Source organism: Moschus berezovskii, chromosome 15 (genome assembly GCF_049115385.1).
Source record: "Moschus berezovskii isolate FMDL1 chromosome 15, NW_MosBer_1.0, whole genome shotgun sequence".
Taxonomy (NCBI): Eukaryota; Metazoa; Chordata; class Mammalia; order Artiodactyla; family Moschidae; genus Moschus; species Moschus berezovskii.
Window position 1 is genome coordinate 53,731,202 of NC_142474.1, and position 16,993 is coordinate 53,748,194.

General features: G+C 41.2%; 2 protein-coding genes across 4 annotated transcripts in view; one reads left to right on the forward strand and one right to left on the reverse strand.

The window, feature by feature from the left end:
* The first annotated feature begins 699 nt into the window (after positions 1-699).
* Positions 700-8,393, forward strand: C1QL3 (complement C1q like 3). Its single transcript, XM_055429341.2, has 2 exons — positions 700-1,421; positions 7,227-8,393. The coding sequence occupies exons 1-2, from the start codon at positions 834-836 to the stop codon at positions 7,404-7,406; spliced, it is 768 nt and encodes a 255-aa protein (XP_055285316.2). The 5' UTR covers positions 700-833; the 3' UTR covers positions 7,407-8,393.
* Positions 8,394-8,535: 142 nt separating this feature from the next.
* The window catches only part of PTER (phosphotriesterase related), an 80,175-nt gene continuing 71,717 nt past the window's right edge, over positions 8,536-16,993 (reverse strand). For all 3 annotated transcript variants that reach the window (XM_055429329.2, XM_055429311.2, XM_055429320.2), the window contains one exon: positions 8,536-10,838. In XM_055429329.2, the coding sequence (XP_055285304.1) occupies positions 10,628-10,838 (211 nt within the window). In that variant the 3' untranslated portion in view covers positions 8,536-10,627. The remainder of the gene's footprint in view (positions 10,839-16,993) is intronic.

The window sequence follows — 16,993 nt, forward strand, 5'->3', positions numbered from 1 at the left end:
GCGCGCGTTTGTCAGCCTCCTCTTCTCCTGGCAGGTGGTACCCAGGCAGAATTCTGCGTTCAGTCTCTCTCTCGCTCCGCTCCCGGCCGTGAGGCGCTCGCCACTGCTCGCCAGCTCCTCGATCCAGCCCGGAGCCTCTCCGAGCCGCCACTGGTGCCCAGCGCCGCCGCTCCGCTCACCCGGGGGGCGCCTGGCCCGAGCTCGTGCGGCCGGTGCGCGGGGTTTTGGGGATGCGCATCTATTAGAGTTCTGGTGGTTGCCGAGGAGGGAAAAAAAAAAAAGGCAGGAGAAGGGCGATCCCAGCGAGCGAAAGAAGAGAAGGAGGCAGAAAAAGGCAACTTCAGACGGAAAGTTGGTGCGAACTGGCGCAGTCGGCAAAAACGGAAAAGTCGATCGCAGGCGGCGGCATAAAAGTGTGAGCGGCCCGGGCGAGCGCGGGAGGCGGCGGCTGCTCTGCGCTCAGGGCGGCCGCGCCGGCGCCCCGGCAGCCACAGGTGCGAGGGCCTCGCGGGAGGCGAGAGGGCGCCCTGCGCACCCCTCCCCCGGCCCCCACCCCCAGCCGCACCCCCAGCTCGGGACTTCAGCTCAAGTCACTTGGCGTCCGAGCTCCCTCCCCAGCCGCAGCTGGGGGCAGAGCAAGAGCCCGCGAGGAGCTGCCGGCGCCCGCCCGCCCGGGGGACTTGGGGTTCGCAGGGGGTTGTTTTCGGCTCTGAGGAGGTCCCCGCCCAACCTTCAAAATTTTGTCCAAAAGCAGACAAGAGGATCGCCCCGCGCTGAGCCGGCTGGTGGGCAGCAGGAGGCGCCTGATCGCAGCCGGGGCGCTGGGGGTGGTGATGGTGCTGCTGCTGGTGATCCTCATCCCCGTGCTGGTGAGCTCGGCCGGCACGTCGGCGCACTACGAGATGCTGGGCACCTGCCGCATGGTCTGCGACCCCTACGGGGGCACCAAGGCGCCCAGCACAGCCGCCACGCCCGACCGCGGCCTCATGCAGTCCCTGCCCACCTTCATCCAGGGCCCCAAAGGCGAGGCCGGCAGGCCGGGGAAGGCGGGCCCGCGGGGGCCCCCGGGTGAGCCCGGGCCGCCGGGCCCCGTGGGCCCCCCGGGCGAGAAGGGCGAGCCCGGCCGCCAAGGCCTGCCGGGCCCGCCGGGGGCGCCGGGCCTGAACGCGGCCGGGGCCATCACCGCCGCCACCTACAGCACGGTGCCCAAGATCGCCTTCTACGCCGGCCTCAAGCGGCAGCACGAAGGCTACGAGGTGCTGAAGTTCGACGACGTGGTCACCAACCTCGGGAACCATTACGATCCCACCACGGGCAAGTTCACCTGCTCCATCCCGGGTATCTACTTCTTCACCTACCACGTTCTGATGCGCGGAGGGGATGGCACCAGCATGTGGGCTGATCTCTGCAAAAACAACCAGGTGAGAGCAGGCGGAGGGCGGGGAGGGCGCGCGGGAAGGTGCCGGCGAGAGGGAGGAGACCCCGGAAATGGGGGGTGGGAGCCCGCGGAGGAAGGGCGCGGCAGCTCCCGCTCCCGGGAGCTGCGAGCGAGGGGGGACGCTGTCCCCACCCTGGGGAGGCGGGAGTCGTATGCCGAAGAGCGCCCGGCGGCCTGGCGAGGGTGGCTCCCGAGCCCGGGCACCTGCGCTCGGTGCGCGAGACCCTAAGAAGCGGGAAGCAGGATTCGGTCCCGGGACAGTTCGTGCATCTCGGGCAGTCCCAGAGGAGAAAGCGACCCCCCGGCTGTGGGATGCTCACCAGCCGTGGGGTCACTGTCAGGTTTTGCCAGGAATTGGGAGGGCTGGGGGAGCCAGAAGTGGGCGTGCCAGCGTGACAAACCTGAGGGAGAAAGACCTGGGCCCAAAGGAAAAAATAGAAGGGGCGCTGAGCAGTGAGTCCGAGCGGAGGGCGCACCCGGGTCCAAGGCAGGACCACGGGCTCCGCGGTCGCCAGGCCTGGATAAACTCATAAGTAGTCAAATTCGAGATGCAAAAACTCTGGTTTAGATTTCAGCTGAAGAAGGGGGAGAGGCAACGAGTGCTGCTAACAAAAGGAAAAGTTGAGAATCCTGGGTTTGTGCCATAAAACACGCTCCCAAACACAGAGCCCAAACTCCTCTGGCTGGAGCCGGAGGACGCACAGGCGGGTGGTCTGGAAGCTGGCGGCCCAACCCAACCCAGGGGCAATGAGCCTCCCTGCCAGCGAGCCCCAGGGCGCCTTCGTGAGGGTCTCTCCAACCCAACCTTTTCCTCACAAGCAGCGGTGGCCTTGGCCTGGACTGTGAAATAGCCTCAGGTTAGCCCTCGGCCAGACGACTTGATCCCCTGAGCCAAGCCGTTGCGCGCTGCTCCAAGGGCCACTGGTCTGCGGTGTTAGGCTGGGGCCACTTTTACGTTGCATGAGAAATTCGCGGTCATTGCAAAACCGAAATGTGTCTGATCTCTTAGTCAGGGAAGGAGAATCATATTTGTATCTACCTCAAAGTGTAATCAGACCCTCTGCACACGTTAAATCAGCAGCCGCTGAGGGAGGCCTTGCAGCCTGCAGTCTGGGCTGAGTTCTTGGGTTTACCTTTGCTTCTCGGGTGGCACAAAGAGTCCCCCCTCCACCCCGCTCCCCATGACCCTGAGAGGGCCAACTGTGATGTAACAAGGATTCTCAGGCTTCAGGTTGCTTGTCCCTTGAATTGAGACCTTTCTAGCTATAACCCTGGTTTCTGTTAAGCCACATTAAAGCAGAATTTATTCCAAACACACAATTCACAGTGTCAGAATTCTTCCAAAGTGAAACACAAATGCTCTAAATAAATAAGAGAAAGGGCAAAATATCCTGTCCGTTCTGTTTCCTATCACCCCTCACTTCTAAAGGAATTCAGAAGTAAATGGCTTCAGGGACCCTAAGGTCGGATAGAACAAAAAAGAGGAAAAATGACCACCAGGAGGCACTGACAGGGTTGTTTATTATAGTTATTATGCATGAAAATAATATTAAGATAAATAAAAATTATTCACAGGGCAGTGGCTTCCTTATAGGTAAATGGCTAAAAAGGGCATGACTCATTGTACCAAAATAGAGCTATTGTGTCACCCTAACAAAATGATTTGTGAACAGCCCCTCAGTAGGCAGTGATGAGGCACCCATTTATTTACAAATTGGCTGCCTTCTGACTCAAAGATTAAGTCTAGCAAATACTGTCAGGCTGAAGAGATTGTTTTTAGAGGTATTAATTCAAATTAAAAAAAAAAGATTCAAGTTGTCTCAGCCAGAGTATAAAAACACACATCTTTAAGTCTCTGAAAATTGCAATTGCATGAAAAGCTGGGGAGCAGTACATTTAAATTAGTTTAAATGTTGATGCTGAGGCCAGATTTAGATTCCAGGAAAACCATGCCATATTTGTGTTCCATGTGCATTTTGTTTTTAAAATTATTTCATTGTTTGGAGTGTAGAAGGCTTCTTTGTATCAGCCTAGGATATGCATTCTGTGAGGCTCAGAAAAAAAAAAAAAGGCAAAACAGCTGACCAGATAATGTATAATGCTTTTCATTGGCATTATTAAGCTGCTGCTTCTATAAAAGGTGAGCAACAAGTTATTCAGAAAAACAAACACCGTAGCAAACAATATATTTTCGAATTCAGCAAGGACTGTTTTGCAAAATGGTTATTACAATATTAGTGTTAAGAAATTCTATCTCCAGAAGAAAACTATTTTGTAAAGTCTGGTCTGCAGGCATTATAAATGACAAATCTTACAAAATCTTTTTTTAATTAATATTAAAGAAAGAGTTGATCCTTGATTTTCAATTTTACTCTTGTCTGATCACTTCTTAGACAGCAGTTCCCTCTTCTGAGCTGACCTAATTTGTTTTCATAAAACAGAAACTCAAGAGATCCATGTCAGTGTAATGTTCTATGGATTAAGTAGATTTGAGAATCACAAAAAATTAAACTAAAAAAGCAGTTCGCTCTAGGATAGAGGAATGCCTCTGGACCGTAACCATACGAGAACCATTTTATTTATGCTTTGTGTTTGAATGCAGAATCACAGATGGAAACATCAAAGGCCAGTAAATTAACCTGATGCACCACTTAACCTTTTGTTTATGATTCCACAGAAGTACAATGAAAATGAAATTATGAGAGCATCAGTAGCAATTAATTAAATTAGCAAATGTTACCATAAATATTGTCTCTAATGATAAACCCTCACTAATAAGATAATGCTAAGGCAACATAACCTATTATATCCTCACAAACAGAGAACTAAAAGGACCATGATTCTCATATTCCCCATGAAACCATCAACCTAAATTTAATCTTACCATGTGTTAAAAGCCCATGACAGTGCATATTAAAGGCAAAAGTTGGACTCAAATAGCTTTAACAGAGACAGGAATTTTTTTTTTTTTAAGTTTGTATACTTTTAGCAGGAAACCTGAATAAAAAAATAGCTATTTGAGTCCAGTCACTGTAATACCACTATAATAAGCTACTCTAATTTTCTGGAAAGAAAAAAAAAGCTACTGTAATAAAAAATAAAACTGGCATAATATTAGAACTATAAAATAATTAAAGATCCATTTTTACTTTAAGAATTTATTAGTCATGGCACCAATAAATATGAGATATATTGGAAATAATGGACAGTTTGTGGGCTGGTATTAATTTATTAGCAAGATTCATGAAATGTCAAATTAATTATCTTTTTGGGGCTGTGAAACATGTAGTAAAGATCAGCAGAATCTAAATAGTTAATTTATAAGATGAAAAGATATTAGAGTACATTTAGGTAGAAATGGATATATGGGGCAAAGGAAAGAATGCATCAACCTCTCAGAGAAAATGCTGAAATCGGTGTACATTTTGGAACCTGAAAATAGTCTCCAGGGTAGATACATTACTTTCCTCAATAGTTTGATGGCTTAAAGGAAGAATTGTTGGAAGTTACTGGGCTGGATACTAGAGCTTGAAATTTCAAGTTCCATTATACCTTTATAGTATGATCAGGTGAGCAGGCATACAAAAATCATGCAGAGTACACTAGAATATGGCACATATTTAATTGGGACAGTATTATGGTACAGTGCAGGTTAAAATCTTAGAGAATCACTTTCATTAAAAAGCAATCACACTAGCTTTATCCAACAAAGGAAGTGAAAACTGTAAGGGTAACCTTCCAGTCTGTGGGATCACCCTAATGCATTTGCAGATTTTCATGGTAACACCTACTGAATAAAAATGGTAACATTTACATGGGTTTGTGGTTAGACCCCATAATGCAACAGAATAAAAATTGCATTATATATGTGTTTTTAAGACTGTTATCTCTAAATCAACTGATTTCGATAATCCCAGTTCTCAAATGCCCTCATGTAGAAAACAGTGTTAAAGCACAATACCCATAGAATTTCATACTAAATACCTAAAGGGCTAAAAAAAAATGTGTGGCTGATTATTAGGTGAGAAACCTATTATAGATTGATAATTCATATATTACTAATATGGCTAACTATTATTTTGTATTTTAATTTTTCTCACTCATTAAAAATCTACACATTAAAAAAAAAATTAAGTCCTAAGAATGCTGTCCTCCTTGTAGATTATTTTCCCCTGGAAATGTAATGACTAGATGAAATTAGTGAATCCAAGCATCCAACTCCTATAATCTAATGGATTAATTCCTAAGAAATATTATAACATTAAGTTGTATTTTTATTAATGTTCAAAACAGATCACTTCACTAAAGTGGTGTATACATTTGAATCAGTGCTTCTCAGCATAATTATATATTGCTTTTACTATATTAGTGTCAATTAGCACACTGTTGAACGATTCTAAATCTTTAAGCCCTTTTCTCCTTTTGCCATATGATATCCAGAAAGAAATGCTTAAAATACTACTCGAATTACAAGTTCAGCAGTGTCAAAGAGCCTTCTCCTTTTTTAACATTTCAGCATTACTGTGAGAACATACCACATGAAAATTTAATTTGAAAACCTATCATTTAAATTTTGAAAGAAAGGAATGGAAATGCTTGACTTATGTCTCATTTCTCTCATTTTGCCAAGTGATAAAATCCCACATATTGCACCCCAAGTCATGCATTATTACATAGCACAGGTTTACAAAACCACTAAATCACTCGCTGTGTTATTTGGGGAAATATCATTACAGTGGAATAGAAACAAGCCACAAAGTAGATGTTTTACTGAAATAAATCAAGTACAAGTCTGCCTATTGAAAAAAAATGTTTCCAAGGTAGACTCAAAATACAACTAAATGAATGTGAAGCCTACTTGGAGTTGAGAATGTGACAGAATGTCCATATTACTTGATATTATGGGGAACTGGACTGTTTGCAAGTGTCTGTCAGCTTTCTAATGAGATCACAGGCTCAACCTGAGTGGATTATAAGCAAAGCTCCATCCTCAGAGCAAACCACACATTTAGCATCACCTGAATATAAAAGGGTATTCCATGAGATCATTCAAAAATTCTAGAAATTTTAGAGACATCAAATCATGGGAATGTTGTTCCTTCTATAAGTTTTAGATGTATTGAAATTAAATAGTTTAAGTGCACACAAGTAAGTGATAAAAAGGCACAAATAGAAGTAAGAGCTATGAAAACTTTTAAACCGAAGATGTTTGATTTGGGTACAGGGGCTTTTCCTTGAATTAGATTTTGAAAGTCCCAAATCAAAAAGATTTCTTCTTTTTTTCTTTCTGTATAGTACAGTTAGAGGAGTCAGATTTCTCTGAGTCTGTACATACCATGGATCTCAATTTTCTAATCATCAGAGGGACCAACTGAAGTTTGGTTTGAACTTCTGTACTCATAGGCAACTGGTTATACTGCTGCTTGGTTTAAATTAAAATGCAAAAAACAATGGCCATTTCAGGAAGTGATTGGGCATAGAGATACAAGGAATTAGAAAAGTCCTGATTTAGGAAGAGAAGAGATTGGTATGCATTGTTTACCACATATAGTTGAAAAAAAAAATACTGCTACAATGACCGTCAGAAAAGCGCTATGTTCTGTTTTCCAATACCTAGTTGAAACCCTTGCAAAGATATCCTCATAAAGCCCCAAGGCCAAGGTGGACTTGGCTGTGCTAAATTCAGGGCCCTGACGGCCAGTCTATTTATGGTGCTGTGTGAATGGGAAAAAAAAAAAAGAAAAGAAAATCTTTTTTGCAGATTCTAATTCTTGTTTGTTTCACACAGGTGCGCGCCAGCGCGATTGCCCAAGATGCGGATCAGAATTACGACTACGCGAGTAACAGTGTGGTTCTTCACCTGGAGCCAGGAGATGAAGTCTACATCAAGTTAGATGGCGGGAAAGCCCATGGAGGCAACAACAACAAATACAGCACATTTTCTGGATTTATTATCTATGCTGACTGATCGTGCAAAAACTAAGCTTCTTGCTCTGAGTTCAGGCCTTGGATTCATGTGGCTAACGTCAGTGAACCGAGGACCCCGGGGGATGCCGGATGCAGGGCACCTCAGCTGTGTATATGATGTGGGGGATTCAAATGCTACCTGACTCACATCTGTGTACTCAGAACATGATGTAAAAAAAATATATATTAAAATCAAGATAAGCAGATGTGTGATCCACTACCGCCAAAGCAAATACTCCTTATTGTTAGTGTCCATGTGAATGAAGTCCTATATATAGATCACAAATTTTTATAGAAAAATCTAAGACACTGAATTATTTCTTCGATATATATGATACTTTGGTGTACTGTGATCTCGCTGCTTTTATCCATATGTCAGCTTTGGTTCCTGTGAGTTTATCTGCTAATTATGAAACTCGGGGTCCATTTACAGTGTCGAGAAGAATGAATTTTACCCTGCAGGAGAGGGTCTCATTGACACAATGCTGCTTTGTCCCCAAAGAAATCGTTTGCCTTGTATTCTTGTTAACTTTAGCTTAGACCTGGGAATGATTCAACTTCAAGCCTTAACCTGGAATTTTCTGGATTTGAGGGAATTCCTAAGCCTATGGTCATTTTCCACATTTCCTTTGACTTAGGAATCTTCTTTTCCTTTTGGGTGATAGTCCTTAAAAATAGAGATTGAACTTGTATCATAGGATTACCCTCTAAGTGTGTAAACGTGTAATTATGTGTGGTATTTAGAAAAATCCTCTGTGTCCGGTTTGTCAGTAGAATGTGTTTAGGTTTACTTGGACAAGTCAGAGAAATTTATTCTTTGGTGTTAATTCAGACAGAGGCTTCCGCCTTCTTTGAAACAAAAGATTATCCATAACCCAATGCACATAGGTTTAATTTGCACTGCTGCATGCGTCACCGAGGGGACACTAAATAAGGCCTTCAAATAGTTACAACAGGTCATGGCCTGAGGTTATTTCAAAACAAACCACTTCACATATAATCAATATGACAACAAAGTGTATATATTTTATACAAATACTGGCTACATATATATATGTGTATGTATATATATATATGTTAGATGAAATATATATATGGCTTCAGACCATAGGTACAGTGGCTGTATAGACCCAAAAATTTAATTTAAAAATATGTACATGTAGGCACAAACACAAACGTGCATAAATTACTTGACTTATTTTGGATTGAAATATATTTTGGAAGACAAAAATATATGGAGTAGCAAAATCATTCAGATGACTTCTAAGAGTGATCCAGAAAATTAAATTTTATCAGGTTAAAATGCCCCAGAAATCACATGTCTGTAAATTAAGCCTGTGGCTTCTTTATTACCATACGCCAATCAATACTTCCACTGCCTCCTGTGACTGTTACTGTTAGGATTGCAGAGACGAAGTAGCTGTCCTTTGCAATGTTTATGAATCATATGCATTTGAATGATCAATTTTTTCTTTTTTCTCAGGTGGCCTGAAGCTGACAGTAAGGTAGATTTTGAGAGTAGTGCAAATCCTTCCTCTCAGTTTAAAATACACTGCCAAAAGCCATCTCTTTATTCTAAGAAAACGATTTGAAATGCATGTTGATATATCCTAACTATCAGACTACTTCCACTATTACAATGAAAAATCTGTTCCACTCTCAGTTGCCTTTGAAGACTCTTTGACAACTAAATTTCAAAAACAGAGACTGAAAAATCTGTCTCTTTTACTGGTGAAGGGAATTTGCATTTTTTCATTTAAAGGAATTAGTTTGTTCTGGCTCCTTCCTCTTGGGTGCTTTCTGTTCTAATACACAGAAAGCTTGATCATCCTTGATCCACAGAAATATCTTTTATTTCACAAACCTCAACTTTCTGAATGAGTTACGCCTGGTGTTCCCATCTGAAGGTGCTGTTTGCTTGGTTTAAATGCCTTGGTCCGAGTAACTCTCGTGATTTACATGATTAGCAACACTTAGCCCCTTTATCAAGACTAATGACTAACTCTATTTGGCCTTTCTAATATGTAAGATAAATCATAAAGGAGTTGCAGTGGATTTTTTTTCCATTTAACAATATGTATTTATCGAAGCAGAATTAGCAGTAAGGGTTTGGAGACTTTTCTTTTTTAGGTAGAAAATAGCATAGTGAAGGATCCAACCAAAAGATTAGTTTATAAACAGCAGTATACATCAACTAAGAGTTTCAAAAACTGTTTTATTTACACTAAGCATCAGGTCTGGGTACCTTTTAAAAATTTGGCTCTAGAATCAGACTGTCATTTCTAATAGATCTGACCTTTTCTTCAGATAAATAAGCATTATTTTCTGTTCAGGCCGAAGGAAAGACAAATGAAAGGTAAAGAAAATAAAGGGAATATATATATATATAAGGCAAACATTTCTCTTTTTTTGCATTCTATATTATTAATTAAATTGTGGCCTTTGTTATTATAAATGTAATGATTCATTAAACTATATTATGTAATATGTTTTGACTTCTATGATTGAATTTTTATAATAGAATACTATGCTGTGTGTTCATATCCCCTTATATAAAATTTTCAAATCACAAGAAAATATAGGAAAACTGGATACCAGAAAGGCACAGGCAACAAAACTGATTTAAGTATATGAAGATAGGTAAACAGATATAATTAACCTTCCACAATATTTTTACTGTTGTGAATTGGTTATTGTATTACAGTATCCTTAAAATAAATGTCTCAAAATTTAGCTTCCTTTGCTGCAGAAGCTATTTTAAAGTGGGATATTATTCATTAAGCATTAATTAAAGAACAGCAGGATAATTAGTAGAATCATCAATATTACAAGAAACATTAGATAGCTCCAGAAGGGGGTAATTTAACTAAAAACAGTTTAAATTTTCTCAAGGAGTGCCTCTGATGGATTAAGAAAACAAAACAAAAGGAAGCAAAATTCTACTCAGGGGATCTAAACTGTAAATCATCATTTGGAAATGGCTACTTTTGTATTTATTTTGTGAAGGAAAAACAATAGGGCTTAATTAGTCTCTGCAACTCCCTAAAGGTACAGATGTAATAGCCAGTTTCTGAGAAGGCAAAAGTCTTCTACTTCTCATAAAAAGGAAATATTCTGTCATTAGCCCTCTGTGGCTCTGATTAATATCTCACAGTGGGTTTGAAATCACTCTCTGTTCCCTGGCAAGCTTTACACTCAAGGTGTGAATTCGTAACAACCATCCTATTTGAAAGTTAGCCATTGCTTGGGGTTCTCGATCAGTATCTTATCAAGTGCACCCTCAGTTATCCCCCTCAGCAACATTTTAGGAACAATGTTGGTGAGGATATGGGAATAGCCGTGACCTCCATATTTCATCAGCCGATTCTTTGTATGTATGTCATGTGCCATCAGAATTCGATCCTCGTAGCCCTCATCCACCAGAAGTCGCACCCTGTGAAAAAATGGTAATTCATTATATGGCACTGGTTTCACGTTTACAACATTCAGAATGCTTTAAACTTTTTCCAACTCATAAACCTATTGTGTTGTCGTAAAGATACCATCTTCCATTTCGAAGACACCCTTAATAAATATTGCGTGCTGATGCTAAAGATATTATCCTGTCGTACTAGGAAGAGGATCTTTATTCCATGCACACAGAAATTCCTAGCCTGTGATATTTATGATGATGCCTGGCAAGCCTGCATTAAAGATAACTTCTAATCAGATGTGCCAGTTTGAATAAATGGCCACTTTAGCATTTCCTTAAATAACTTTATCCTGAATTTGTATCCAGCTCTCCATTCTAAAATACCTCATCTAGTGAACCCATTCTTCAGATCTCAGTCTCTCTGTCTCCTAGTTTTGTTTTCTAGCAAGTAAAATCAATGACTATTTGGGATTAAAATAGCAAAATGATAGGAATCTTCGTACAAGTAAAATGTTCTGAAACTAAAATTGGTTGGTTTTAAAATGAAAAGCGTGTGATGCAGTAGACATCTTTAAAAAATATTTATTTATTTTATTATTTATTTGGCTGCACTGGGTCTTAATTGTAGCATGTAGGATCTTTAGTTGTGGCATGGGGGATCTAGTTTCCTGACCAGGGATCAAACCTGGGCCTCCTGCACTGGGAGCACGGAGTCTTAGCCACTGGACCAGGGGAAATCCCTTCGTTGTTATTTTTCTAAATTAATTTTATTGAAGTAGAGTTGATTTACAATTTGTGTTACAATTTGTGTTCATTTCTGCTGTATAGCAAAGTGACTCCATTATACATACATATTCTTTTTCACATTCCTTTCCATGATGGTTTATCACAGGATATTGAGTATAGTTAGTTCCCAGTGTTACACAGCAGACCTTGTTGTTTATTTATCCTGTTTCGAAAAGTTTGCCTATCTGCTAATCCCAAACTCCCAGTCCTCCCCTGCCCCAGCTCCCCTCCCCTTGGCAACCACAAGTCTGTTCTCCATGTCTGTGAGTCTGTTTCTGTTTTGTAGCTATAGTTCATTCGTGTCATATTTCAGATCAGTCATCATTTTTAAAAGGTCAGTTTCAGTCCCTCTGCGTTAGTCCTTTTGAAGCTGATGGGTATTTTGACTTAGTAGTAGTGTGGGAGCGTTGGATTAAATTGACCAATAAAAATTTACTCTGTCTTCCTTCTATGTCGAGGAGATTGCTATAAATAATGAACTGTTCCTTTAAATTTATAGTCAGTGAACTATATATAGAACAGCTTCCTGCCTATTGTCTAAACATCCAATCCTATTTGCTTTGTTAAGTGCTGTAATCCATAGTGTGAGTCAGTCCCCTCGTGACAGCCACCATCTGTGGATGTCTGGACGCTGGTCAGTGTCTGCCATGACTTCCATGGGTCTCTTAGGGCAGGACATGCAGCTTGGAGACCCTGGCTGTTCTTTGACCTTTTCTATATTATCTTGTTGGCCCCTAAATTCCCCAGTGGATCTAGATAGATGGGCAGCTCTTTCCTCCAAGGGCTAATTATTTGAAAGGTATCCTTTTTGCTTCGATAGTACTTCTTGGCATTCTAATGCATGAGTCATATTTAATAAATACTACAGTAAGCAAAGGGCTTCCCTGGTGGCTCAGTGGTAAAGAATCTGCCTGCTAGTACAGGAGATGGGGGTTTGATCCCTGGTCTCAGAAGAGCCCCTGGAGAAGGAGATGGCAACCCACTGTAGTATTCTTGCTTGGAAAATCCCATGGCTCCATGCCAGGAGCCTGGCAGACTAGAGCCCATTGGGTCTCAAAAGAGTCCGACATGACTTAACAGCTAACCAGCAACAGCAGTAAGCAAAATGTGGGTCGCTACAACAACACACTTAAACACAAAGCTTTGCCTTCTGAGAATGCTCATTTTATTTTATTCTTATTAATTTTTTCTTGGAGTATAGTAGCTTTACAATGCTGTGTTAGTTTCTGTTGTACAGCAAAGTGAATCAGCCACATGTATACATATATCCCCTCTTTTTTGGATTTCCTTCCCATTTAGGTCACCACAGAGCTTTCGGTATGGTTCCCTGAGCTATACTGTAGGTTCTCATTAGTTACCTATTCTATATGAAAACATACATTTTAAAACAAATTATATTTAAAGAGATGCCAGAAAAGAGCCAACCTGGGTGTTTCATGTAGAAATCTTCAGTCATACCACATGTACCCCAAGTGTGTTCTAAAAATACTTGGAGTGTTATCTGTGCTACCATCATTATTTGCTTCTTTATTTTTTATTGAAGAATAGTTGATGTACAATGGTATGTAAGTTACAGGTATACAGTACAGTGATTCACAAGTTTTAAAGGTTATACTCTGTGTATAGTTACTATAAAATATTGACTATATTCCCTACATTGTACAATATATCCTTGTAGTTTATTTTATAGTTAATACTTGTACCTCTTAATCCCCCACCTCTGTATTCCATGTACCCTTACCTCCCCCTATATAGGGGTAGGACATTGGTTTGTTGCTCTTTAAAATTTATATAATGTCCAAAAGTTCTGATCTAAAGTTGCTTTTGGAACAACCTCTCTTTAAGGGAATTACCTAATACAGCTATATCATCATTTATGAAGGAAGAGAAATATTTCACAGATGCATGCATAATGCTGGAACTTCGGATGACAAACCCTGCTGCACAATTAAAAAGGAATTTCCCATTACAGGAAATTTTAAGGTATACTTTCCCCCATGTGTTTTCTGAGCGTTTCTCAACATTTTTGTCTCTTTTCCTTGTCTGTGAAAAAATGATATCTTATTACTACAGAGGCATATCGTATAGATAAACAGGTACCTGTAAGAGGCCTGAGTCATATCCTGGAACACAAAGTTACTAAATTTTGCAGTAGCAAGAAAAGATACTCATTTGCAAATGAGAACCGCTAGAACTCAGTAAGTCAAGAAACTGAAGACTAGTTATCTCATGAGAAAGAGAATGTTCTGGTTCTAGAAACATAATTTTATCTTGACTAGCAAGAAAGCTGCCTGGCTGCTCCTAAGATAAGGGATCATCTCACATGCTGTGCCATCGTGTACAAGAACAGTAGTTAGAGGCTGCCAGAAGGAAGGAACCACTACAGATGAGAAGACAAAAAATCACGGTAATTATAGAAATACAAATGAGTTAGTGTTTTGCAAACAAATATTAGAGAGAGACTACAAAGTGTGAAAAGGCAGAGATATAATAAGATTTGAGAAATGGAGCAGAAGATTGAAAACAGGTGTTAGACACAGAATTTCTGGTGCTGAAAACCAGAGGTAGGCAGAAGCATGCTTCTCTGTTCACTTCAAAGCTTTACGATTCCTGAAGCTCGGAGAAGGACTGCTGAGGGGTGATGAAAACCAAGCACCCGAGAGGAGGGGACAAGGGAGTAAACTAGGGCATACACAATCCGAAAGGTCATTTCATAATCACCATGAGTTGTACTGGAGTCCAGTGACTTCATGCATGGCATTTTTTAAAATTAATTTTTGGTGGAGTATAATTGCTTTACAATGTATTAATTTCTACTGTACAGCAAAGTAAATCAGCCATACCTGTACATTTATCCCCTCTTCTTTGGACTTCCTTCCCATTTAGGTCACCACAGAGCATTGGGTAGAGTTCCATGTGCTATACAGTAGGGTTTCATTATTTATCTATTTTATGCATAGTAGTGTACGTACGTCAATCCCAATCTCCCACTTCATGCCATCCTCCCTTCCCCCCTTGGTGTTCATACATTTGTTCTCTACATCTGTGTCTCTATTTCTGCTTTGCAAATAATATTATCTATACCATTTTTCTAGATTTCAGATGTATGTGTTAATATGTGACGTTTGTTTTTCTGACTTCACTCTGTATGACTTATAATTTACAAAAGATTAAAGATACATACATATACAGACACATAGATATACACAAACACAGATGTGTATATATACATAAAATTTTTATGTAGTTCCATACATCTAGAATGTTTACATTTGGCACAATGAAAGCTCATATCTCCATCGATCTCCCTCTATGGATCCCCTCTTTTATTCCAGAAAGTCTAGGAGCCTTATGCAAAGCATAGGGGTAGAAAAGATACACCTCACTGCCACAAGGGGGCTTAGAGAAAGGAAGCGAACCCCGGGAGCAAGCTTCCTATTTCCAAGATGAATTGTAAAATATGTGCTTAGGGCATTCATCAGGAAGTCATGATTTTGAGATCATGAAAGATAAGAAAGATCTACCACACAGGCTTATCTTAAATTCTAGAGAATATTCACCTCTGAGTATGGTTCAAGCTAGTACGGTTTGCCAATATTGAATGGAACTTCTGGGCAAGTAAATTTAAATTATAAAACAAACAAACAATAAATCTGTTAATCAAAGAATTGGTTTGAGTAGTTGAAGAAAAAAAAAAAGACCGAGTGATACTAGTCAGGGCACTCAAGGCAGTTAAAAGATGTAGAGTGTCTCATATTTTTGTAATTACTGTGACATTGCTCAACTATCTTTCTCTAATGATATTAAACTGGAAGGTATTTTAATTAATGAGCTCATCAAGGAGGTATGTCAGTTCACGGGACAGCAGAAGACATACATGTAAAGATCAGCTGCCCAGGGGAAAGCCCCTAAAGCTGTTAGACCTTCCCCATACCCCAGGGTACATATGTACATATGGTCATAGAGGTATATGTGCTGCCCAAGCCTCACATTTTCTGAACATCACTTCTTACTACAATTTGGCTTACTCCCATTCCAACGAGTTTTCTATGCTCAAAACGCTATTCTGCTTTTGTCATCATGGAGAACTATAGGAGCCCGGCAGTGACCACAAGAGAGAATGGTTAAGGAAGCGGGGATGTGCCTGCAAACAGGACTCTCTGCTTGGGCAAAGCATGCTTGCAAACAGGATGTTCTGCCAAGAAGCCTGCACACAATATCCAAGGTTAATGGTCCGCTCGCGTACGAGGGAACATGCCCTCCTTAAAAATAAGGAAGAGGCTGGAGTTCTGGGCAGGCTTCTTAGTGAACATGCTGTGGTCACTTTCCCCCTTTGTTCCTCCCGTGCTTGAACTGTGCTTGGCTCTTTGTCCTTATTTGGTAGAAGAATGCATTGCTTAGATTTTGGTATGTGTCCAGCTACCTGGGTATAAAAATAAACCGCAAGGGGGCTTGCGCAGAGTTTTTTCCTCCGGCTGGAGTTGTGTGTTTGTCTGTCTTTTGTCTGTCCTGTCTTTGTGTCATTTCGCTCGCAACAGAGAACTACATCTCTGCTCAACCTTCTGTTTTCCACCCTGACCACAAGTTGCATCTTTCTACTTTTTTGCTCACCCTCTTGCACGTTCTGTATTCACTCACTTCCTTAAAGCATCCAGGGATTTACCCCTGCTATGTTACTGCTAGACATCTCTCCATCTTTCTCTATACTTTCTTCCCTCCAGCTTGGACCTCATGACCCTCATCTTAACCCTGCCCTTGTCCCCTTTGGATATCAAGCGTGTTCTTCAGACAGAATCCCAACCTTCTCTCTGTTTACATCTATAACTTCTACTCACAAAACTTTTTTGGCCCTACTACCAAAACACAAAACATTATTTTAGGAAAATAACCACCAAATTATGCAGCTTGGTGCTAACAGACAGTCATGCAGTAATGATCTCTGGCCTCCACTGGGTCTTCCATACAACATGTCCTGAGTCAGTACCTCTCTCAGTCACTCTTCATCCACTCCCAGCCTTCATCCTCTTATACAAGGTCCTGCCCTGAATCTATTCCTTCCTTCACAGGAGATGACCCTGTCTCTTTCATAGGCACTTTCGAGATCAAGTAGGACCATCTGTCCTCCATGTTCTGTTCCTTTCACCAAGACATTGATCTGCACTCACGCCATTACCTGCCTCGCCTCCTCTCATTTCTGTGGAAATAGCATACCTCCTTTTTTAAAAAATTGGTTTATTTTTAATTGAAGGATAATTGCTTTACAATGTTGTGTTGGTTTCTGCCATACATCCCCATGAATCAGCCATTACTATGGCTGATTTAACCAACCTTCTATTTGCTGCCCAAATTCCATCTCTTTGTCTCCTCAGGAGTCTTGCTCTATATCTCTT

What these genes read in the sequence shown, in the direction of transcription:
- C1QL3 (XM_055429341.2), top strand. Translation starts at nt 834, where the DNA reads ATGGTGCTGCTGCTGGTGATCCTCATCCCCGTGCTGGTGAGCTCGGCC. An exon ending in ATCTCTGCAAAAACAACCAG is followed by an intron (nt 1,422 to 7,226) that starts GTGAGAGCAGGC and finishes TGTTTCACACAG; the next exon opens with GTGCGCGCCAGCGCGATTGC.